General features: G+C 38.8%; 1 protein-coding gene across 2 annotated transcripts; it reads left to right on the top strand.

The window, feature by feature from the left end:
- The first annotated feature begins 800 nt into the window (after window positions 1–800).
- ndufaf6 (NADH:ubiquinone oxidoreductase complex assembly factor 6) lies at window positions 801–24,440 on the top strand. Of its 2 annotated transcripts, XM_044359555.1 has the most exons (9): window positions 801–1,020; window positions 2,852–2,951; window positions 3,201–3,323; window positions 3,446–3,502; window positions 4,514–4,616; window positions 4,712–4,845; window positions 13,567–13,668; window positions 17,392–17,448; window positions 23,560–24,440. In XM_044359555.1, the coding sequence occupies exons 1-9, from the start codon at window positions 854–856 to the stop codon at window positions 23,686–23,688; spliced, it is 972 nt and encodes a 323-aa protein (XP_044215490.1). In that variant the 5' UTR covers window positions 801–853; the 3' UTR covers window positions 23,689–24,440. The 2 variants fall into 2 exon arrangements, with proteins under 2 accessions (XP_044215490.1, XP_044215491.1); XM_044359556.1 differs by lacking the exon at window positions 801–1,020 and having other exon boundaries at window positions 2,875–2,955.
- Window positions 24,441–26,084: the final 1,644 nt, after the last annotated feature.

Below are 26,084 nucleotides of genomic sequence, written 5' to 3'. Positions count from 1 at the left end.
TGCGTTTACACAGAGATTTGTAAAATGCCAATCAAAGGCACATTTATAAAAGTAACATTGATCGCTTTTGTGTAATTAATTTTATTATTCTTTTAATTTACACAGGAGTCAACATTTTATTTTGCTCTTAATATTATTTTTATTTTATCCTTAGTAATGACACATCTTGTAAAGTCAGTTTAGATATGAGTGCTACAAACTGAGATATCACTGCTGATGATGGTTTACAGTCCGTGTGATGAATTAATGATATGGATGTTTTAAAGAGCCGTACAGCTGCTGTTGTTGGAGAAACTCGCCGGTGCAACACAATCTTTGAAACTGCACTTCTTCTTCTTCTTCTTCTTCTGTCCCGTTTGTTCCATTGACAGCTGTACCGACCGGTGGAGCAGGCGGAGAACTGATATGAAAACAGCTGGTTCAGGGCGTCTTCATCCATTTATGGCTAATTGTGGAAGCGGAAATGAGGCTCTTGCATGTGCGCCCAGTTCTTCATTGTTGAGTATGCACAGCTTTATAAATCTGGCGAAAATAATGCTTCCTGGCTTTGTGCGTAGACACAGTTTTAGTCATGAATCTACAGAGTTTTACGCATCTGGGGCCTGGAGTTTGTCCAACATGTACATCTTGGGGAAAGGAGGGTTTTGTTCATTGAATTAGAGAAACTGTGAATTAAAAAGAATCCCCTGAGAAAACTGGGGCATTTCAGTACACTTCCTCAAAACCAAACATCTATGTCACATCATATATACAGCAGTAATGACGGTCTTACACCACCGGGAGGCAGCAGTGCATTAAACCGTCCCCGGTGTGCGGGAAAAAGAAGAAGAAGAAGAAGAAGTTGAAGGGTAACATGGCAGCTGGCATCAGTGTTAAACATGGATTATTGAGCAGTAAAACCTGGCTGTATCTCGCTGTTCACAGACAGATTTCTCCCAGCGGTACCGGAGTCCACAGAGCCGCCAGCAGCGCGACGGCGGACTCACAACACAACGAGAAGTTCTGCTTGGATCTGGTCCGGTGGGTCTGACTGCACTCAGTCATCACAACAAACCAGCTGAAGTTAACTTAATTAACTTCATTTACCTCCATCATCAGACTCCACACACCACGTCTTTAATTAAAAAGAATATAGCAATATTATAAATGGATAAGTTTCAATTTAGGTTTATATTTTTTGTAGGGAGACGAGTCCTCGCCAGACTTCATTCAAATATTAGGTATAAACACAGACATCGCAAGAATTAATAACACTAAATACATATATTTTTAAATGTTAGTGTTTTATCTTAATCTTTCGTGTTCACTGTTAATTTCGGCTCAATCCAGATCACACAGAGGTTAATATTTAGTATAAGAATCACCTTTATTGGCTGAGTAACGTTTACGCACACATGGAGTTGGACTTCGGTTCCTCATGTACTTATGCAAAACACAAAAGGCACAAAATTATCACCAGACAGCAGCCAAATGCTGGTGAAATATGCAAGTAGCTGCTTCACTCACCAGCCAAAAAACCAAACAAACAGTGATCTATTGAGCGGCTGATAAAATGTGAACATTAACCAGCCGTTTGACCGGTGGACAAAAAAGTTGATTTTGCAACTTATAACACAACACAACGACAAGGAATAGACAAGGAATGCACATATATATATGTATAATAAACAGAAGGGTGACAAATTAAAGGAAAAACCAATATAAAGCCTCCAGAACAGCTTCAGAGCTCCTTGTTGTTGATCCTACAGTCTCTGAACTCATCATTCTTCAGAAAGATTTTCCCTCATCTGGTGTTTTGATGATGATGATGATGATGATGGAGAGCTCTGTCTATAGGTGATCAGCTGGGTTGAGATCAGGTGACTGTGAAGGTCATAACATATGATTCACATCATTTAATACTCATCAGACCGTTCAGTGACCCCTCGTGTCCTGTGAATCATCCTGGAAGAGAGACCACTCCCATCAGGACAGACATGTTTCATCATTAGGATAAAGCTGATCACATTGATTAGCAGTGATCCTTCCCTCTAAGGGGACGAGCAACAAACAAACCGGATCAACCAGATCCCCTCACTGTAGGGGTCAAACATTCAGACCTGTTCTGGTTTTTCCTTTCATTTGTCAGGGTTGTTGACGTACTTTCTGTGATTTTTGGTCATTTTTTTTATCTCGTATTTGGAAAATGCAAAAAGTATAGATGTAAAAAAATGTTTAATGGACTTTTGTTAAAGACAAAGCCCATTGTATTTCATTGAAGCACTGTTTTTGCTTTTTGTTTATTTGTTTGTTTGTGGCTGGGGTAATGATGAAATGTTGCAAAATAGTGAAAAAATTGCATTGATATTTTTTAGAGCCCACAGTGATGTCATCAGTTAGCTTGTTTTGTCCGACTAAAGGTCCGAAACATAAAGATATTCAATCACTGTTATACAGGACAAAGAAAAACAGCAAATCATCACATATGAGAACCAGGAAATATTTTGGGTTTTTTTTGCTTGAAAAATGACTAAAACGATTCATAGATTTTCTAAATAGTTGTATAATAGTTTAGTCAAAAGTCTCAAAGACGTTTCATTTTCAGTTTAATAACTTTGGTGCCTAATGAGCAGAGATTTGATCATGTTTAGGATTGTTTCTATATCTGTTGCATCTCTGTTTGTCTGAAAAATATGAATATAGAACTTGTTGAGTCCCTGCTGAATGAAAAAGTAGTAAGAAAAGGAGGAAAATGTTGTCAGAAGTAGAAAAGTACTGCAAGTTATCTAAAAATGACAAAAACAAAGAGTGAAACATGACTATAACTATATAAGAATGATATAAAGTGTATGTCTTCACTCTTCACTCTCAGGTCCAGAGACTATGACGGCTTCGTGTCCTCGCTCCTCCTCCCGGAGGAGGCGCGGCGCTCCTCTCTGGCTCTGAGAGCCTTCAACGTGGAGCTGGCACAGGCAGGTATTCCTACAGCCAGACAGGACCAGGACTCATTACTCATAATACTACTGATACTACAGTACCACCTCCACTACTACAGCTAATACTACTGTTCTGTACTTTTATAACTACTGATACCAGAACGTCACGTAAAAGCTTCTCTGTTTAAAAAACTACATTACGAATCATCCAGTCTTTGTTTCCAAGCTGCTCCAAAGTAGTTTATTTTAAACATTTGCCTTCTTATGTGTGTGTTTCTCCATAAGGTGAAGGACTCCGTTTCCCAGAAGACCATTGGTCTGATGCGAATGCAGTTCTGGAAGACGGCCATAGAGGAAATCTACCGAGACGAGCCGCCGAACCAGCCGGTCAGCAACGAGCTGTGGAGGGTAAATACCAGCCTGATAGATGTTTTATATCTCTGTAACAAGCTTCATTGTTCTCTCAGGAACTTTAAGTCGATTAAACGATGCCTCGTCAGATAATTAACGGTCTGGATGATGTTTTGCAGGCGGTGAGGAAACACTACCTGACAAAGAGATGGCTGCTGAGGATCATAACAGAGAGAGTAAGACATGGCTGCATCATGTGTCGCTTTATTAAAGTCACCTTGTTGAATGTGTAGTTATAACAGCTCATACATCATGTGTCTTGTTTGATTGGTGGGTTATCAGTGTTATTTTAAAGCACTGGTTCCCAGTCTGGGGTTCAGGAGCCTCCTCAAGAGATGGGAAAGAAAAAACAAATATTACACAGAGTTTTTTGGTCTTTATACTTTTTATTTATTTATTGGCTCATATTGAGATGGTGGGTCGTTATACTGGACGTCTTCAGGACCTTAAAATATTCAAATAAAACAGTCTGAGAAAGAAAAAGAAATGGACATGCTTTGAATAAAGAGGTTATAAGTCAAAAACGGTAAGTTAGTCTAAAGTGCTGTCAACAAAGGAAATATTTACTCAACAGTCAGGATGAACTGTGAAACCTGTTTTTCTTGCTGTAATCATTCCTCCTGTTCATACTGACCATTAGAAGATCCCTTCATAATGACCTTACAATGGAAGTGATGGGGGACAAAACCCACAGTCCTCCTTCTGTGCAAAAATGTATTTAAAAGTTTATCTGAAGCTAATATGAAGCTTCAGCGTCCAAATGAGTCAAATCAAGTAGATATCTTTCAACGTTACAGTCTTTTTAGTGCCAAAGTTCCTCTTTTTGTTACTATACTTCCACCTGCAGCTCAACAGGGAAACACTGTCCGAGGAAACACAAAGAGGGAATTTGATGCTAAAAAGACTGTAAATGTGTCAGATATCCACTTGATATGACTAACTCAGACTGATGAAGCTGAATAGAAGCTTCACACAGACTTTTAAATGACTGTGTGGACACACTGTGGATTTTGGCCTCCATCACTTCCATTGAAAGCACATTTGAAGGATCTTTTAATATCCAGTATGAACAGGAGGAATGATTACATTACTGTTCATATGGACACCTGACTGCTGGTTTATGGAATGGAAACATTGTGAATCCGTCCTTTTAAGATGAATATTCACCAAAACTGTCTGTGTCTCAGGAAAAGGATATGGATGACAGAGCCTACAGGAACCTGCAGGAACTGGAGAAGTATTCAGAGAACACACAGTCCTCCTTATTATACCTGCTGCTGGAGTGTTTAGGTGAGGACAGGTGGACTTGAACTTCAGCAGATGAAACACTGAATGAAATTTTTATCACAGTTGATCCCAAACTTTTTGTCTGTTTTTGTTCACAGGGGTGAAAAACGTGCATGCGGACCACGCAGCGAGTCACATCGGGAAAGCTCACGGAATCGTGACGTGTCTGAGAGCGACTCCGTATAACAGCAGCCGACGGAAAGTTTACCTGCCGATGGACATCTGCATGCTGGTGAGCAGAAAACTTCAGTGACTTTACTGTTCTGGTTCATTCTCAGCGCTCTCATAGTGTCGTCATTTTCAGAGAAAAAGCTGTAAAAAGCCGCTGTACACTACCTGCTTAGCTGTAGACTAGCTGGTGAACATAGTGGAGCATTTAGCAGCTAAAGAGCCAGATATTTCCCTCAGGAGTTGGTAGAGAGTAAAAACAGAAGCTAAAAGAGAGTGAATATTGGACTTACATTCACAAGGTGGACAGAAACACGACTCTAAATGAATGATAATGTTGCTCCGTAACTGCTGGATGTGGAAATAAGCAACAAGTTCAACATATCAACTTAGAGGGTGAGGACATATTCTGCACATTTCCAGCTCTATATTTATATTCTGGGGCTCTACTGGAATATCTTTGCGTGATTCCCAGTTAAAAACTCCTTATTTATCTTCTACTGGTCCTTTATGCAGCCCCTCAGTTCAGCCTCTGTCTGAAACAGGCCGTTTTAGCTCCTGTCTCTTTAAGGCCCCGCCTCCCGATGAGTCCACTCTGTTCTGATTGGTCAGCTTTCAGGAAGCTTCCTCCGGCTCCGGAGGCTACGTAAACAAACTATAGTAGCAGGATTTCACTTCTTTTTATCCTTCTTTACTCCAAATGTCAACTTCTCAAATCCATCCGTACATGTTGGAGCTGAATCAGATCTAAAATATGAAAGTAAACAACGTGAACGACACATGGAAACACCTTAGCAACCACCTTAGCAACCAAAGCTATGGAATGGACAGCTGTTTATAGGCATGCGTGACGAGCTCATAGCAGCAACGAAGCGTTCAGGGCAGGTTGAAGCCCTGAGTTTTGACTTGCAGGCAGCATTTCTACACATGTTCACCTCAAGTTTTGGAACTTTAAGCATGTTTAACATCAGGATATAATTAACATAAAATCACAAGAATCCCCCCCCCCCCCCCCCCCCCCACACACACACACACACACACACACACACACCCACACCCACACACATGCCTGCACATGTTTTGCTGACTAATGGTTCGGCTGTGACGTGATGTCAGAAGATGTTCTCGTAGAAAAGCAGTAATGAAATCGGGATCATTACACAACAACCGTACGATGAAAAAGTAGAGCACCTCAGATTTAAACCCTCCTGCCTGATAAACAGATAAACAAATAACGCTGCAAACAATTTGCAACCTTTGCCTGAGCCATCTGTCCCACATAGAGAACAACAAACCGCTGCTGCTGCTGGAGGATCTGAGAGGAGGAGGAGGAGGAGGAAGGTTTATATAGTATATATATATATATATATATAATATATATATGTATGTATGTATATATATGGTGCAGATGTATTTAGGCTGCTGCATGAAGCAAACAGGCTCTGCCCTGAAAGTCTTCAGCTGGAGTGATGATGTTTGTGACCTGAGGCCTCCTGACTGACCTCACATCACCTCCACTCTGCTGCCTGAAGAGGGCGCTGTGGTGGTGTGCTGTAAACTTCCACAACATCTCCAGAACCATTTAGCTCCTCTTCTTCATCCAGTGGGACGAACTGAACACATCACTCAAACATATTCATACCTTTGACTTGATTCATGTGTATAATTCCTAATATTTAAGTGTAAAAACACATCTGACAGTGAAAAGTCTTTTCCAGTTTCTTGTTTTTGGGAAATAAGGAGGAAAAAAAATCGTTTTTGTTGTATTTTGTCTTCAGTGAGACGGTCGACAGGTTGAGAGACGACGAGTCGATCAGTAGATGGATGTTTGTGTGTAAACAATTTTTTTTTATTTTTTGCACAAGCGTCTATTAATCTCAGTCAACAGTGACACACAAGGCATAAATAGATTTCAACAGCTGGATACTGTGATCATACAGGTGTGTTTGTTTATAGATTGATCCACAGCTGGATCTAATAGGCGATTAATTAATGAGTTGCCAACTATTTTGATAATCTATTAATCATCTAGAGTCAGAACATTTTCTCATTCCAGCTTCTTCAATATGAATAATTTCCAGTTCGTTTAGTCCTCATTGATAGTAAACTAGATGTCTTTGGTTTGTGGACAAAACACGACATTTGAAGACGTCATCTCGACCTTTTTCACCATTTTCTGACATTTTATAGAGAGATAAACATATCGATTAATTGATAGATTAATCAATAATGAAAATAATTGTTAGTTGCAGCCTTGTATTGATCTCTGATGAGTCTTGATGTTTGACTTTAATTGGAGAAGCACAGTGACGTCAGACTTCAGTGTCTCTACATGTAAAGATTAAAACAGTTTAGTTAATTAATTTAACCAAATAATTAAAAAAATATTTTTTCTTGACTTCAATTGAACTTAATTACATCAATTAAAAGTAATAACTAATGTAAAACTAGTGTATAAAACTCTTCATCTTCCGCCTTGTTCAATCACTTAAACTGTAGATCTTAGAATAAACTTTCAGGTTTATTCTGATGATCAGCTGAAAAGTTACAAACCTCAAACATCCTTCATTTAACTTTGTTGGATGTTAACTTTATTCCTCTGTTCAGCCAGTTTGAGTCTCTGAGCTCCGGGAGGTGCTGTAGAGTCTAGAAACTAAGAACATGTTTAACTAGTCCTTCATCTTTAGTGCAGTCAGTCTTCTGAACTCTGCAAACTGACTGATGACATTTAAACAGCAAATATTAACTGTTTTTAATGTTTAAAGTCTCTGTGTTTGTTTTACTGACTGCTTCATATATATTTCTTTGGTGAACATAAAGATCATTTTCCAGCCTGGTGGATAATTAAGATAAATTATATCCTTATAATTAATACCAAATTACTCCTTTCAAGGAAACTTCTTGCAAATTATCAGGAAGTTATTCAAAACAAAAGACAGTGAAGGACTTTGATTTGATACCAGAAATGATTTTTGACAAAAAGTTTCCTTGAAAGAACTTTTGTCATTTTGGTTGTAATTACAGAGATACAAACAGTTTTAGTTATTACACTTTCATTTTATTAATTAACAGTCAGCTGAACATGCAAACATGTGAACATATGTGGATAAGCTTTTTTTTTTTTTTTTAGAGGAAATTCCTATTTTTTTTCTTCTTTTTTTAAACAAATGACTCCGTTGTTAAAAGAAAACTTCCAAAAACTTTTCTTTTTCAAAACATTTTTTTTTTTACCATTTTAATTAAAATTCAATTCAAACAACTTATCTTATGAAAAACTACACCAGCAAATCAGTCAAACAGATAAAAGCAGCATGAGAACATTATTTAAACAGCTAATTAAAAGCTCTGTCAGATGGATAAAAGTGATTTTTGTGTTTTTTGTGTGAACGCTACCTGACTGCATGACTGCAGAGCCTCCGGGTTCATATGACTGAGACTCTGCTGACACATGATCGCAGCCTCGAGGCAACAAACAGTCAGTGTCAGTTTTTACCCCAAAAGACGCTGAACATGACTAACGGACTCATGGACGTTTTCTATGACTCACGCTTCATGACTCAGAGTGCAGTTATGGTTCACTTATAAACCATAAATCCATGCTAATCATAGAATACAGTCTGGTCAGATTAAAAGACTCTAAATGTAGTTAAATTAAAAGAGATTTCTGTCTTTTAAAGAATATAAACATCCGGTAATATCAGGTTATCTGCAGGTCTAGAGAAGTTCTGACTTTGTTGCTTTCAAAAAAAGGTTTTAGAAGGTTTAAAACATCAGAAAATATGATGTTTATAAAGGTCTTAAATATGGTGTCCTTCCTGCTGTAGACAGAAACATTAGTTATCATTTGTTTTTGTGTGTTTGCGGCTGTCGGGAGACGTTCTACTGCTGTAAATTAGAAGTGAGGCTGGTGTGCTTTCTGTGCAGTTTCAGACCTGCAGCACTGAAGCTCATCTACTCACTGTAGACAAGAGGAGAATCTAACAAAAACATAACAAACATCCTCCAGACATGATTTAAGACATTCAAAGAAATACTCTGCTTTTAATAATATCATCTGATGAGGTTTTTTCATAAAAAAGTATAAATATCTCATTAAAATCTTTCAGTTCCTCACTGTTTGTGCTTCGAGTTTCCACATCACACTTATGTAAGCTGAATACTGGACCATGATTGGCTCCTAACTGGTTGTGATGTCATAAATCCTGCTCATAGGTTCACGTGTTAAACTGATATTTAAGGTGAACTCAGAGAAACGTTCCTCCTTCAGCAGATGAATGAAAACAAACTCTGAAGAGAGAGAAGAGAACAACGTCACCATGATGTGTCCGTCTATATATATCACCACTGTCTGTTTGTGTCGACTTTACAGAGAAGCAGCAGTTTTAGATCAGCACATTTCAGCTGCTGTACGTTTATTAATTCCTCTGTCTGTGTTTTGTATCTTACATTTCACAGCAGCGGTATCAGTCGCTGTGCGCCTTCGTTTAGTTTTTGTTCTATAAACCGTGTTGATCATCACTCATGTGTCCTCCCGAGAAAATCACAATGTCAGTCACCAACAATGAAAATAAAGTTATATTTGAGTGACAGATGCCATCTAGTGGCCGTAGTAAGTACGACCGGGAGCAGTGACGCAGTTCAGATGACGTATATGTCGGCACATTTTCCACATTTGGAGGAGAAGGAGGAAGAGGAGGAGGAGTGGGGACATTTTTAAAATAAATGTAACTATGATTTTTAATGACCTTTCCCTAAACATAACCAAGTGGTTTTTTGTGCCTAAACCTAACCAGACTTTAACCACAGCGTTGCCACGTCATCAATCATCTTTATGTTTAATGGTTTTGGAAAACACAGATAAACGATGTCATCCTGTCGATTAGAAAACACTGCTATGTGTCGTTCTGGTGTCACATGGTCCAATGATGTATTTGCTGGTTTAATTTGGAGGACCGGTTGGCTGTTTCTAGTCGCTCTGCTCAATATTTCTTAACCTGAGAGAAGATGTGACTTTATCCTGAGAGGAAAATCTGCCTGTAAGACTCGTTTGAGGGCTTGAAATTCACAAGATTCAGTTGTGAAAACACTCTGACGGTCCAAATACAGAAACAGATGATTTTTTTCTGGATTTTCATCAACTCAGGGTTATTCTCATATATTATATATAACAGCCGGGTGGTGTTAGTGCACCACTTGGGCCAATTTAAGCATTTCACCTGTTTTTTCAACATGTGGTTGATGAAAACTGGAAATAACGCCATCGATCCTGAGCAGGAAGCGCAGGCAGTTTGGTTTCCAGGTTTAAATAAGTGATTTACTGGTAGATTATAAGCTGATGGTTCATATGTTTGGATGCTGACAGGTGTCTCTGAGGTGGAATATAAATGTTTTTGTCAGTCAGGTGTTACTGGTTGAAGTGTTCACCTTTCACTCTCATAAAAGAAATCTCTCTCTGCAGCTTTCAGCCATTATTATCTTCACATCCTCGGGCAAGTTTCCTCCCATTCAGACAGGAACAGGAGCAGAAATTGGCCTGTTTTTTTTTTTTTTTTTTGTCTCGTGTTAGAGAAAGAGACGAGGTCAGAACGCTTCACTCGAGAGCCTCGATTTAGTCGTCACAGTCTGCAGAGCCGAGGTGCTGAGAGAAGAATACACCAGTGAAGAGATGTCATTTCCTCCTGTTCAAAGGTCTCACAAATAATAAAAAAAAGATTCCTCCTGCTCCTTATTTTCAAGATGATGTTGTTCACCAGGTAAGGCAGGTGATTTTCTCTATTTTTTTTGTTATTGTCAACAAATCTGTTTGCAGTCGTTTCTACATGAAGGAACATGTGCAGCGCTGTGACTCACAACAACAGATAGGAGACATATCAGGCTTTGGATGTTTGCACAGTTCTTGGAAGTAGGATGAGTTCTGTACATGAGATTTGTTGACAACAAGAAAAATATTTAAAAAATCACGGTTCTGTTTTAATCACACAAACACAAGCAGCTAAGCGTTAGTTGTGTGTGAGCGTCTCCACCTGCTGTTTCGCTTGAATAATGTGCAGCAAAGGTGCCGGGAGCAGTGGAGTATAGATGAGAAGATGAATAATAAAATACACTCTCAGCCAATCACATCACTGGTCTTACAGCTCTGAAACAGCTGAGCCAATCACAGCGAGGCGTGACGACAACCGGCTCAACAAATGAAGAAGAATCGGCTTCTCCAGGAAATGATGTTGTTGTTGTTGTTTTGGATGTGTGTTGCCATGTGAACACGACACCACACGTCTGCAGCCAGAGGACGACGGCGCGTTATAGAAATATGTAATTTGAAGAATATATTTAGTTGGAGCAAAGGTTCAATTCATTCATCTATAATAGCATGACACATCCTAATCAACCAACACTGATCAAAGTGCAGTAAATAAATACCAACATGTAAACCATTGATAAAAAACTGTTAAAAAAAAACAATATAAAAACATCCAAACAACAGTCGTATCCGTGGTGGGATAAAATGCTAAAGATGCTCCTCATCCTCCTAAATCCTGCAGAACGTTTTACAGCGGGCAGAAAGACTCGCAGCTCTCCTGGATATTTAATTTATTCCCTCCCGCAATTCAAATAATCCTCAACCTGACACTGTTTCAGTTATAATTCTACTGTAATCACATCTTAAACACTGCAGTGTTTGCTTGGTAATGAATTTCAAGAATAACTCAAGAGCTGCTGGAATTTTTCTTTTAATCAGAACAAGAGGTTGTGACATGAAGGAATAATGAGCTCCGGGAATCTGACGTCTCCCCCGTTAAACAGGCCGGTTATTACAGACCCGTCTGATGTGTGCTGAGGTGTCTGTTTACTTGCAGCAGCCTGATGTCGTTAGCGGGAGGTTTAATGAAGGTAAACACAGTGGACTCTTTGACTTTATTCACCTTTTTATTTAACCAGGAAAAAACCTCACTGAGATTAAAGAGGAAATATTCTGCTTCTTACTGGTTTATTTATTTCCTGTTCTGGTGTCGGATGTTAAACATGGTCAAAGTTAGAAAACTTGAGGTGAACGTATGTAGAAATGCTGCCTGCAAGTCAAAAGTCAGGGCTTCAACCTGTCCTGAACGCTTTGTTTGCAGCGTCTTTTTTCTACCTTGCTGATTAGCTGACGTCATAAATGGCCGTCTGTTCCCTAACCTTGGTTGCTAAGGTGGTTGCTAAGGTGTTTCCATGTGTTGTTCAGCTCCAACATGTATGGATGGATTTGAGAAGTTGACATTTGGAGTAAAGTGTTTACGTAGCCTCCAGAGCCGGAGGAAGCTTCCTGAAAGCTGACCAATCAGAACAGAGTGGGCTCATCAGGAGGCGGGACCTTAAAGAGACAGGAGCTAAAACGGCCTGTTTCAGACAGAGGCTGAACTGAGGGGCTGCATAAAGGACCAGTAGAAGATAAATAAGGAGTTTTTAACTGGAAATCATACAAAGATATGCGTGTCTGCACCAAGATAGGAAGCAGATTTATCAACATATCAGTCGTGCTGCCTTCAGACGCTGCAGACTGACGGAGAAGCTTTTCATACAGTATAAAGCAGCTGTGGACAGAAGATACTGTAAGAATCTCTCATCTCTTTATAGATCAATACAGACGGCTTTTTTTTAGACTTCTTTACGCGTTGCCCTCCTCTCGGGCTTCATGAATCAATGTGACGCATCATTTTTAAACATTATTTGATGTATTCTGTGTTTTTTAAGACAAAACAACTGTTCATAGTTTACATGTCTTCTCTACAAAGTCTCAGTTTGTATCAGACGTGTCCAAACTCTTCTTTGTATTTTCTTTGTCTGCTATTATAAACTGTTGCAACGTCTCTCAAAAGCTCCTCCAGCATTTTTTTTAAGTTTCCTTCAAGTTTTCTTCAGTTGTTAAACTTTAAAACCTTTGAACACCTGAGGAGAAAGAAAGGTTTTATTATACTAATATAAACAGATCATCTCTAGCAAAGTGTTTGAGACAATAATTCTCTAAATGATCATGTAGATGTCAGTTTTATTCCACTTTATTTCATAGCTGTAACATATTTATGATCAATCCTACAGCAGCTCATGAAAGCTTTTATATTTAATGTTCTTCTGTTGAAACACAGGAAATGATGTTTAGGTTTTATGTGGAATAAACAGAACAACAACTCAGTCTGGTCTTGACAGCAGCGTCATGTAGCCAAACACCAGGACACACACACACACGGAGGCTTCATGGGTATTTTGAGCATTAATCTGGCACATTACCTGCCAGTTGTTGCCAATTTACCACTTTTAGGAGCAATTAGTGGTGATAAATATGATAAGATGTTATTAAATCTCAAAGTCCACCGTTAGCATGAGCTGTGATGGTATTTAGTTTGAGACAAAAAGCAGAAATTTTACTAAAGAAACTCAAAACTTTATCAAGAGAAAATCTTTTGGAGAACATTTAAGACAAATGTTTGTGCAGATTAATACTTCCAGTGACCCAGTAATGTAAAAGCTTGAACCTTAAACAGTTTAAGGTTTTTGGGTTCTGGTGTCAGATGGTTCTGTGAGGCGTCAGTGTCGGCTGTATCCTGTAGCAGCATGTCTCCCGCCCTCGCTGGTGTACAACAAAGCGACCTGGAGCAGTTAAAGTTTCTTCTTTCAGCTGTTTTAAAGAGTAACTCATCTCTCATACATGTGTAAAGCTGAACTGCAGAGATCGTCTCTGTTGTTGAAATCAGTTGTGAACCCGAAACACAAACATAACGAGTCGTTGTCTTTTTCTGTGTTTCTGCAGCACGGAGCTTCTCAGGAGGACTTCATCCGCGGCAGCCGGGAGCAGAGCATCCGTGATGTCACCTATGACATCGCCAGTCAGGCTCACGTTCACCTGGAACACGTACGTAACACATCACATGGCCAAAAGTATGTAGACACTTAACAGGCCCCCCGTTCTTCTTTTGGATCATGGCCGCAGGGATTACGATCCGACAATCAAGTCCAGTTCATCCCGAAGGTGTTGATGGAGTTGAGGTCAAGTTCTTCTGCACCAAACTGGGAAAACTAAGCTTCTCAGAGGAGGAAATCACTCCTAACTGGCCAAAAAAATCACAGAGTGAAACGTTTTTGGTCTTACTTTTAGGATCAGGAGTAAAAGTAACTTTCTTAACTAAAGAAATCTCTTCTATATTGGCTGACATTTAGGAGCTCCAGAGGAGTCCTAAGCTGTCAGGAGATGATGTTCAGAGAGAGGAGAGATGTTTTATTAAAGCTTGATGAGAACAAGCTCACTGAAAGGTTGGGCGAGTTCAAAGTTGTGAAAACAACGGGGGTGTTTTGAATACACCCCCGTTGTTTTCACAGGTAATTTGTTAGTCTGCCCCCCCCCCGCCGCAGGAAATAATGGATTAATCCTGGAAAACTGTTGATGTAGCATTTTTCTCCTTATGAAAATAACACGTAGATTATTCGACCAATGAGAATTTAGTCGGACGAGAGCATATCGACCAACTAATCGACCAGTCGACCAGCAGACTACAGCCCTAGTGAACACAATCACGTCCTCCTGGCTGGATAATGAACCTCAGCTTCATGACAACAGGTCAAATGTTTTTATAAGGTCTTAAATCTTATTATTTATTCAGGCTAGAGAGATGCTATGTTCACATTTCTGTGTCACATTACAGAATTAATAGTTTTAATACTGTTATAATTTACTTCATAAGCTACATCTTATTTTTTAACCCATGTGAGTAGCTTTGTTTACAGTCTATGGAGGCGTGTATGTATCTATGTAAGAGAACTACAACACGTAGTTTCTACTTTGTGGCTCTGAGTGCAGTAAAACAGCAGCGGAGATGGGGCCTTGGCCTTAAAAGTGGGATCAAATTTTCCGCTCTGAGACGCTTGATGAATCCGACCCCACAGCTTTTATTAGGTAGAATCTGTTCTCTCTAAAAGTCCTGGAAACTGTCCTGGAAAAGCAAAAAAAAAAAAAAAGTTTCTCTGGAAACCATTTTCATGCCGAACAACATCACAGTCAAGTGAGACCGAAGCTCCCGACACTGATGCAGCAGCTGGCGACTGAAATCCAGGCTCTGACAAGGGAAAATTAAAATTCCCTCCCGCAGCAGCTTTGTTTTGTAACACTGAACGCTGAGAGCTCTTGAACACCTCTTAAGCCACTTTAGCCGGAGCTGAAACAGCAGGAACACGATGAAGAGCTATTTTTTTTTTAATATTCAAATGAAGAGCGGTGAGAGTTGACACGCAGCTGTGTGAGATGTGTTGTGCATCTGCATCACGGCGGCTGAATGAAAATGTTCTGGAAAGTTCATTTTAAATCAAGTTTTAGTTACTAATGTAGCTCTGATGAGTTTGGGGCTAATTGCTTTTGAGATTTATTAGCGTCAGCTAACACGCCTCATTGATTTGTTTATGTGTGGAAGCTTTTTTTTTTTTTTTTTCTCATTAAGCAGCCGTCCAAACATTGGTCAGCATTAATGTTTTATTTGAACCTTGTTTACACCAATTAGAAATGTTCCTAACAGTTGGAGCACATGTGATTGTACTGAGTGTAAACAATAAGGATATAAATGAGGGTTTACTTCCTCCTTTATGTATTTAATGTGTTTACTGTTTACTGTCCTTTTATGATGTTCTCTTCTGGCTGTGAGTCAATTAGAAAAATGCTGCGCTAATTAACTGAAAAAGAACGAGGAAAGAGTGGAGGTTGATATGCAGGTTATTCCAGTTATTAGAATATACAGTATAATGGTTCTGATGAAACATTTAAATCCATAATGATATTAATATACCGCAGTGCATAAAGCACAAGCAAACAATTAAATATATATATTTATATATATTTTAATGTATCCAAGAGACAAAATTAGGACACGTGACTGCAAGAAAAATGGTTTCTTCACCCTAATCTTTCTTTTAAAGGTGAAAATGTTGCCAAAAGTCACATTTGTAGAACATAAATTCACCCAGAAAAACATTAAATAAACAGAAAGTTTTAGTTTCTGGAGCCAAAATGTCAAACATGCTCTTCTTTCTGCCTTTATAGCTTCTTAATGGAAACACATAATTAAACTTTTAAATAGTAGAAGAAAAGCTACAGAAACTATAACACAGTATGAAAAATCTGTTTTCAATGAGTGGAAATGAGGAGAATTTTTTAAAAAAAAAGTCAAAATATCACAAAAGTTTTTACGCTCAGCTGAAGTAGAAAAGTTGATGCATCAGTAAAAGCAAAATGTGACAAAGTGCAACGTAAACAGACGTCATGAATCTATGATGACGTCATGAATCATGTGACTGAAGAGCTGAAAACATCAGATCTGTGCGGAGCGATGATGAGGAGACTGTAACCTTCCTCACATCGATACATGAAACTAACAGAAACATCATATTTCCGTCATGTTTCCCATCGTTAAAGCTTTGACTGTCGCTCTATTAACCCTTTCATGCATAGTGGTCACTACAGTGGACAGTATATATGTATGGGGGGTTTTAATGGTATAGTTGCACATCAGCCAACACAGTGGACTCTAGTGTGTCGTCCCATCCGCTGCCATCCATTGGCCAGCCTTTGTAAGTGCAACACAAATTTCTCAAAACCAAGATGGCCACCGACTGGCCGGAAACGCTCAGCAGCTCAGGAATATCTTGTCAATCCTTCTATGGTAGTAGACCCCTGCAGGTAAATTTTCTAACATGAAGTAAAAACTAAGGAGTAATACAGTTGTTAAAATTGTATGACAAATTTGTATAACAAATGATGATTAATCATCTGTCCACTAAGTTGGACATCAAGCATCAGTGACTATATTTCAACTACAATTATACTGTTACTGCAACTGTGTTGTTCTTGAAAATACTTCATCTGCAGTAACTTTTTTGGCTGTAAATCAATTTATATTATTAGAATGTAGCTTGAAGTTTTAGGGGGCTGAGGATGCTGAAGATGCTGAGGATGCTGAGTGAATGCTCAGCACCTCAAAAGAATGTCTGGATTAGAAAAGAAGGATCTTCTGCATTTCAAGTCATCTGTAGCTCATGTGTTATATAAATGCAGTAAGACAGAGGGGAGAGGCTGAGCAGTCAGGAACAATGTTTTGCACTGAGCAGTATTAGAATCTTAAAATATGTTAAAACATTAGTTTAACAGCTTTGAAAATAAATATTTTATAGTTTTCAAATTCTGTATAATTTGCATGCATGGAAGGATTAATGATGTCATCTCGTTGTGTCTTCTTCTTCTTCAGTGGTTTAATGGCACCGACTGGAGAATTAGCGCCACCTGCTGTTTAAATACTCGACTAGTTTGACAGTCGTCATGTACGACAACAACCAGGATGTAACACCTGAAACTGAAGCAGCTTAAATGGACTCATTCAGTTTATTATTTACACTTTAAACACCTGTGAAAAAGGTTCAATGACGTCATAAAACTCTCAGCTGAGCTGCGTTTTCTACGTCAATGTGGACGTTTCTTCGCTTCACTTGTTCTCAGTTTTAGTCCCAGTTTGTGCCACTAATGTGAATAAACTTTTAATGGTGTTCGGTCTGAAACTCTTCTTTGAGTTTTTTTTTTTTTTCTTGTTTTCTCCTTCAGGCGCGATCGTTCAGCCACGACGTCCCGGCAGCTGCTACTCCGGCTTTCCTCCAGACGGTGAGTCTTCAAACATTAAATAAATGGATTAAATACAATCTGGGACAAATTCAGGATGACATTTATCCATGTGGCTTTGAAAAAGTTGGGGGGAAAAAAGGAAGCCATCTGTCAATATTTTAAAAAAACCCAAAAAAAACACTGAAAAGCAAATGTTAAATGATGACTTGAAACTTTTAATTAAGCGCTGGTGAAAAGCTTGAAGTAAATGCAACATTTAAACCAGTTTATTCAAATGAAAGTCTCTCTTTTTGTGTTTTTAAGTAGCACAAACACACAAAAACCCAAATGTTCACTAAAGCTGAACGATTCTGACTTCTCATCACAATAAACTGATTCCTCAAACAGGCCTTTAGGGCTGAATATCAAAGCTTTTATCTCTCGATAGTTTCTAACTCTAATCTGTTCCAGCTCAGCCTGAGGCGGATCTGTCCTCTGACATGAGTTCTATAATATATTTATTGTATGTTTTCAAGGTATCTTGCAGATAAAAAAACAAACTAAAACATCCTCGGTGAAGATAATTCATCACTTTATTCTTTTTTTTAGATTCTAAAATGTGCTTTCAGGTCACATGCAGAGACTCTAAATGTGTTTTCAGTCTCGTATGTCGACTGAAAGTTAATTCACGTCAGTCTTGTCTTCGAGCAGCAGGAGTTAAAACACTTAAGTGGCTCTGACAGTGAAAATATGAGGAGATGTTGTTATTCAGTGGAGCGATGATGTAAGTTGAAGGCAATCATGAAAAACAATGATGCCAGTCTGCTTAAAGGAGAATACATTTACAATTACAGCCTGTAAGTTTGTGTCTGTGTTTCGTTTTTTTTTTTTCGCCGCGGGATCGTTTCATCCGTCTGTCACAGGAAATATCTTCACAAACACGACTTGGGTTTGGCAAAATATCAGAATGATTTTCACTCAGTTTGGCAATTTTGAGATGAGAAGAAGAAAAACAGATTTAAAAAAAAAAAACAACTCATAAACTCGCTTATTCATGTTTAACAGGCTGCAAATGTGTGTGTGTGTCTGTTAGTGTGTTTCACCGCCGCCTGTTAGCAAAACTGGAACTAAATATTCAAATATTAAACATAATTCTTGTAGCAAAAAAACGCTGAATGCTTTTCAATATTTTTGCAAAAAGAAGTTATATAAATAAATAAATAAATATATAATTTTCTTCTCCTAACATCTATGAACAAGGTTTAGCTTTCAGTTATTCTGTGTAACATCTTTGATATTATTAAAAATAAGGCTGCAGCTATTTATTATTGATTAATCTGCCAATGATTTTCTCAATTAATCTACAAAAAGTCTGAAAATAGTGAAAAAAATGTCCATTATAATTTCTCAGAGTGAAATGTGACGTCCTCAGACGTCTTGTTTTGTCTGAAACCCAAAAATATTCAACTGAATATTTGTATGACAAAGAAAAAGCTTCAATTTTTCACCTTTCAGAAACTGAATTATTATTTGCTTAAGAAATGGTGAAACGATTTATCACATGCAGCTCTAATTAAAAACTGACATCTCAGTGCTTTTTAAGTGCTTTTTAAGTGAATTTTCTAAAAACATTGTCATTTTCATAATTACACGTAATGAACAAAGGAGATGACTTTTAATGACGTCATCTGGTTGTGTCCTCTTCTTCTTCTGCTTCGTTTGTACTGATGCTCCCAAACCGTAATATTTGCATAACAGTAGTAGAGACTAATCTTTTTTATAACTACAGGATGAGATACTACTGGAATTTTTAATAACAAAGAGCAGAAACTCTCTATAAAGCCGAGGGGGGGGGGGGGGTTGGGGGGGTTCAGAGTGGCTGATATCTCTCTGCAGGTTCATCACCAAGAGCCAAACACATTAAACTCTGACAGCTCAGACTGTGTAATTGTAGAAATGATGTTAAGTCTGTGGATTTATACCTGAAACGAGAGGATTCTGACAGTTCAGCTGTAGGTACAGGCAGTCGGGGGGGTTTGGGTTTATAATTCAGTGTCAGATTTCACCTTTTTTACATCACGACAGCAACACTAGACAGACGTCATCGCTCTGTTTCCTGCTTTGATCTTCCAGCCTCAGTATCTGTGTTTACATCCTTTCATTTACTTGGTGTTTGGAGCAGCGGAGGGACGGTCGGTCTCGTCTCGTTATCTCTGCGCTCTCGTCGTTTATATAAACGATGTTTCTTATTCACTGTGACAGACAGATGATGCCAGATGTTTATTACTGACCAGCAGCAGATTACTGACTCTTCCTTCAGACTTGCATCATGGTGTCGTCGCCGTCAATTAACCGTAGCTGACCAATCACAGCTCGTACATTTCTGAGGAATAGATTCGCTTTAATCACATAATACACAACTGTAAACCCACCTTTAACATGTAAACAGTGTTGGTGTAAGAGAAGTAAAAAAACACAATATTTCCTGCTGAAATGAAGTGAAGGAAAGTCTCAGAAGATGGAATCAGTCTACTGGCCTGAATATAAGACGACTCACCATTTTTCCAACAGCTGTTTGTGGAAAAAAAAAAAAAAAAAGGCTGTTAGGAAAGTTTCCCCTCAGATATTATTAATCCAAGGAGAAGAAAGTCTTCATCCGTGAAGCTTTTCTGTCTCGTAAAAGTTCAATAATTCCATTAAAGCAGATTGTAAAGTCACGAGTGTCAGTCAGCCCGTCTGTGGAAGTGATCACAATTACTGGAACTCCTCCTCAGCTTTTTGCAGATTGTCTTTTTTTTTTTGACTTTTTGAGCTCCTCGTTATCTGTGACAGCAGTAATTCTCGACCGCTTGACAGACGATTTTGGAGCTCGATGTGTTTCTGCAGTAAAAACCTTGTTTTCACTGTTAAAACAGAACCAAAAGCATCTCTGTTGTTGTTGTGAACATGTGTTTGTCTTGTCCTCAAATAAAAGACGGCCTCAACTGTTTTAAATGTAATTTCCAGAGTTAATTGTCTCATATTCTGATCTGAGCTAGTAGCTTAAATATAAAATATACTTACTGGCTTTCCACCTGAGAAACACAGTTTGTGATTTAACATATTTTAGTGACAATTTCTTTGCAGAAACTCCTCTAGAAAGTCTGCTCTTACCCCTCCTAAACACTTAAAGCTGCTACAACTGATATTTCTTAATGTGTTTGGCTCGTAGTGATGAACCTACAGAGAATCATCAGAGACTCTGCAGCTCCTCTCGGCTTTACGGAGCTTTATAGTGAGTTTCAGCTCATTGTTTATCTGTCCGGCTGCAACTTTACTGTTCTGGTTCACTCTCAGCGTCTCATAGCGTCGTTTTCAGAGAAAAAGCTGTAAAAAAGTCGCTGTACACTACCTGCTCAGCACCAACAGTTAGCTGTAGACTAGCTGGTGAACATAGTGGAGCATTTAGCAGCTAAAGAGCCAGATATTTCCCTCAGGAGTTGGTAGAGAGTAAAAACAGAAGCTAAAAGAGAGTGAATATTGGACTCACATTCACCAGGTGGACAGAAACACGACTCCACATGAATGATAATGTTGCTCCGTAACTGCTGGATGTGGAAATAAACAACTGTTTGCTAACATGTTAGCCACAACTGCTCTATAAACTGATAATATGACAGAAGTCATGTTTAGAGGCGATTCTGCTGAAAACAAGTGGACAATAAACATAATTTCAAGCAGCTTTAACCAGATTGAAACTACAAAGGATCAAGAATAGAACCCTGAGGAACCCCACAAGTAATTATTGACATTATCAATGTGATGATCATGTTGTAACTGCTGGATGTGGAAATAAGCAGCTGTTTGCTAACAAGTTCAACATGTCAACTTAAAGCTGATGATGTGTCAGAGTTGAGTTCACTGTTTGTTTCTGCTGAGAACTAGTGAACAAAAGATACATACAGTATATTAAAGCTGCAACGATTAGCCGATTAATCAATTAGTTGCCAACTATTGAATTATTGAACTATTTTGATAATGAATTAATTGTTTAGAGTCATTTTTTTAAGAATAAACGTCCTGATTCCAGCTTCTTAAATGTGAATATTTTCTGGTTTCTTTAGTCTCTTTGACAGTAAACTGAATATCTTTGAGTTGTGGACAAAACAAGACATTTGATCGACATTTTTTAGAACATTTATTGATAATGAAAACAATCTCTAGTTGCAGCCCTACATTATATCTACTGTTAGGCTCATTGTTGTAGCTTTTATAGCTTTTTTTTTACTGAAAGATGCTTATTTCTAATAAACTGGTTTAAACTTTAACTGACTAGTAGTTATTGTGATGAGAGAAGCTCAGTAAACGTTCTACCTGCTGTTGTTCTGATCTGTTATAAATACAGCAGAGAGCTGAGACACTAAACGCAGCTCTGCCCTCCTGAACGTAGAATTATGATTTTCACGCTGCAGTGGACGTCTGCAGTGCAGCAGAGGTTATTTGTGTGCATATGTGAGTGTGTGTGTGTGTGTGTGTGTGTGTGTGTGTGTGTGTGTGTGTGTGTGTGTGTGTGTGTGTGTGTGTGAGACACAGCCACTGAAAATTTAATTCAGATGAATCGCAGGTTTGGATGAGAATCATCTGAAAGAGCAGGAAACACAGAGCGCTGCTGGTGAAGCCTCAGGGACGACTGACCTCCGCAGCTCTTTTATTTCCACACACAAATCTTTATTTAAATGCTGCTCAGACAGGTGAGCGCTGCGAGAGTCGAGCACAAATAATCAAAGCCTGAGGAAGAACAATACGTGATCTCTCCATGTTCTTGTTCTCTACAGATTTCTGCAGCGGATCAGTTCACCCAACGTGTAAAAAAAACACAAACATACTGGTGTCTGCTGTAGTCGTGCAGATAGTTTTCCTCCCTGATTCAATTAAGGCTGAATTTTCTTTTCTGCTCAAAGGGAAAAAAAAACTGGAAAAAAATCACATTTGACAAAACTCAAACGTACATCTGAGTCTCTGGAGAGAATCTAGTCTGAATTACAGCCAACATCTCAGTGTTGTTCAGTGATTTAAATAGACGTGATGTTTGCTGCCCACAGTAGCCACGTCCAAGAAAAACAGTGACAGAGAAGCTGCCAGAAAAAAAAGACACCAAGAGGTTTTTATAAGTCAACTTGCAGAATAATAATAATAATAATAATAATAATATGTATAAATAAGTTCTGTAGATTTCAGTCCTGGTTGATTTGTTGGTTTTCTGCCTCTGTGTCATTTACATTCCTGTAACTTAATAAAAACCAGCCAGTTTCTCACCAGTTAAACACTTTTAATGAGAAGCAGCAGCAGCAGTAGGAAACGTTGGCTTTTGCATCAACACATAAGACTTTAAAACTGAAGAGAAATACACAGATTTATTATCTCACTCCTTTAACTATTGTCAGACTCCTTATTAAAGAAAAGGATCAAAATCAAGCAGCAGAACTACAGATGTCGTCTTTTTATACATTTTTTTCTTCCTTGTCAAAACTTGGGCGCCTACATTACCCACAATTCAACTTGACTGATAACCTCCACACCCTCAGATTGTTTTTATTTCTCAGACTCTTCATTGCCAGCCAATGCTGACTCGAGTGACATCACTGGAGGCAGTTTATCAGATTTCACACACACAGAGAACAACTGGAAACACGCTGAGGTGGAAAATCGATGGAGAGAGAGAGAACAGTAAACAACAGGGAGGCTGATATCACCGAGATCAAATTATAAACAGTAAAAGATGGATCACATGCTGCCTCGTTTACAGTGAATCAGTGTGATTGTGAATCTGCTGCTAATGAAAACTAAACTTTAGAGAGAAATAATTACAGAATTTAAATACATTTAATGGCCTTTGCTTTAAAAAAACGCTGACTCTGAAGTCTCAAAAATGAGGTTTATTTTCATGTAAATGCTCCATCAACAGCTTCTGTGTTGATTAAAAAAAAAAAAAAGGCCGTCTCGCTGCTGATTGGCTGGAGCTCCTCTCAACAATAAACCTGCTAACATGAGCACAATGTGAAGCTGAATGAATACACTGAAATGAAAATGCATTTCAGTCTAATTACCAGGCTGTTTACTCACCATGTCAGAGCTCTTTCAGCCAAACCTGATCAACTCTTCTTCTTCTTCTGTGGTGTTGGTGTGCTGCAGGTGGTGCTGGAGGACTACCTGCAGAGAGTGAGGAGGGCGGATTTTGACGTCTTCCACCCGAGTCTGCAGAACAGAAACCCTCTCCTCCCCATCCAGCTGTACCTCCGCTCCTGGAAGAAGACCTACTGATACCAGTCCACCTCCTTTACTCTGTTCCCAGTGATTCCAGTTTGACTGAAGCCCAGACAGTCCACCTCTCTGGGAGGAAGGGGGAGGGGGAGGGGGGGGGGGGGGCATTCTGGCTTAGTGCAGCAGGTCTGCAAAGAAATCTTGTTTTGAAACACAGCGCTGCCACTGATGTCTGCCTCTTAAATAAAAAAAAACACAAGAACACCAGAGACACCAGCCGTCATTTCTCTACTTCTGTCCTGCTTCAGTCACACATTCAGTATTTCACTGTCGCCATAATCACTTGAATCCAAGTATTTCATATTTAATTACAACACTGCAACACTTTGATGAGATGTGTTCTTTGAGTTTTAAGTATAATTACGGTTTTGCTGCAATTTGCGTTTTATTTTTTTTAGACTGTTTTCAACCAGAGAGTTTCTGCAGAACCTGCAGAGGAACTAATCTCAAGAACTAAACCAGGAAGTAAAAGTCTCTTTGGTGCATTCCTGTTTCTGTCAGATCTGAGGAACTGTGAAGATTATGCAAATTAGACTCATTGCAGATTTAAAAAAAAACAAACCAAAAGCACTGCAGCGATCACAAATGAAGGAACAACACAGAGTTGTCTTGTTGTTCTTTGTATTTATGAATGAATGAAAGGAAGAAACGCAGCTCTCCACCGTAGACGACCTGTTGATGTGTTTTGTGGTTATATATTTCTGTTTTTAGATGAAAATGAAACCTGAAAATAAAGTTTTTTTTTTCCCACATTCACTTTCTAGCTCGTTGGTGCTCTCGGCTCGTTGCTCTCTCTTCTCTTTTCTCTCTTTTTAAAACGACTCAGGAAGTCGACAGTGAAGCCCGACTCTGCCTTTGAAGTTAATAAACAACAAGAAATGTCCGTCCTGCGTCCTGATATGAATATTAGAGGACATTCATTAAGAATGAAGCAGTAAACAAGTTGAAGTAACTGTGGTGTCTGTGTTTGACCAGTCAAACCTGCAAATCCAAAACCCCCCCAAACTAGAGCTGTTCCCGAATACAAATACGTTATTCGGCAAAGCACAAATAATGGGTTTTTTATGAATATTTGTCTCATACAAATATTTTGGGAAGAAAAAAACAACATGTCGAACACCAGCGTGCAGGTCGGTTACATCACTATCTCAGTGTCTCTCCTCTGCTCCGCTGTGACGTCTATCAGCAGGTCTCAGTGAGGGGAGTCACATCCACCTGCTACATGACGCACATTTCCTGATTTGGATATCAGTCCCAGAGTCGGGGGTGTTCCCCAGAGATAAAGCTAAGTGCTCCCAAGGGACTCTCGGTTGTAAAAAAAATAGGCAATAAATGCAAAGTGCAAAGCAAGAATCACCTTTGAAGTTCTTCTACATGTTACACGCTGTGCTGTCTCTGTGTTATGGGTGTATAAATAGGTAGAGGTCTGTCTGCAATGAGGTGATGAGTAAAGTTTTAGCTCAGTAGTCAGCGCAGTCGTCTGTGTGGGGACCTCCGTCATAAGGTAGTTTATTCATGAACACTTATTGTAACACTTCAATTTTCTAAAATTAACAGCGTAATAAAAACAAAAACAGGATTTTTAAGCCTCCTTCCACTTTTATTCAAATACAGATACAAACACTGAGCTCTCTGCACATCTCTACCTCAAACTACTTTCACCTGGAACTATCCTACAGGAACTAAACTTAAAATCATAGGTTTAGTTCCTGAGTTCCTCCAAACTTACAGCTTCTTGTGCCGTAATTTTAATCGTGTCCGTCATTTCCATCAGTAATAATAACACTGTAGCTTCCAGGTTAACAGTAAAGATGTGATAAATCACTGAAAAGAAGTCACAGATCAGCATGTAGTTTCTGTTTCCTCCTGTAGCTTCTTAAGATGCTCTCAGCCTCCTCCGAGTGTTTAGGAGTCACGCTGTTACTCTGCCATCATCATCATCTCTAAGAGTCTTCAGTTAAAGTGCTTTTGGGAAACACCTCTTAACACCTCTTAAGCTTAAGAAGGTTTGTAAGATGGATTTTATAATAGTCTTTGTCTTGAAAATGCTTGTGGGAAAGGAGTCCCTGGTTGATCAAGCAGTCAGACAATCAGACGGGTTTTAAAGAGACACACAGGTTAGAAAAACTTATTTAGAAACCAGCGTGAACAGTAAAACTTGGTCCCGTTTCCAACAAAAAAAACACGATGGGGAATCTGTGATTTTTATCCTGCATGTTCACGTACTGAAGACTATTACTTGTCCTGAAACAAAGACTATTGGATGCAGGTTTCTTCCATTATGTTTCATGCTAAAATGTCATCTTACAGTCCAGCTGTGTCAGAATCTGCAGGCAATTCAACAAGAAGCTTAATCAGACATGAAGGATGTACAAACAGTAGTTCACTGTTCTGTT

The sequence above is a fragment of the Thunnus albacares genome, chromosome 8 (genome assembly GCF_914725855.1).
Source record: "Thunnus albacares chromosome 8, fThuAlb1.1, whole genome shotgun sequence".
Taxonomy (NCBI): Eukaryota; Metazoa; Chordata; class Actinopteri; order Scombriformes; family Scombridae; genus Thunnus; species Thunnus albacares.
Note: the sequence above shows the minus strand (reverse complement) of the source record. Positions and strands in the feature narration are given on the sequence as shown.

What these genes read in the sequence shown, in the direction of transcription:
- ndufaf6 (XM_044359555.1), top strand. Translation starts at nt 854, where the DNA reads ATGGCAGCTGGCATCAGTGTTAAACATGGATTATTGAGCAGTAAAACC. An exon ending in CCTGCTGCTGGAGTGTTTAG is followed by an intron (nt 4,617 to 4,711) that starts GTGAGGACAGGT and finishes TTTTGTTCACAG; the next exon opens with GGGTGAAAAACGTGCATGCG. An exon ending in CGATGGACATCTGCATGCTG is followed by an intron (nt 4,846 to 13,566) that starts GTGAGCAGAAAA and finishes GTGTTTCTGCAG; the next exon opens with CACGGAGCTTCTCAGGAGGA.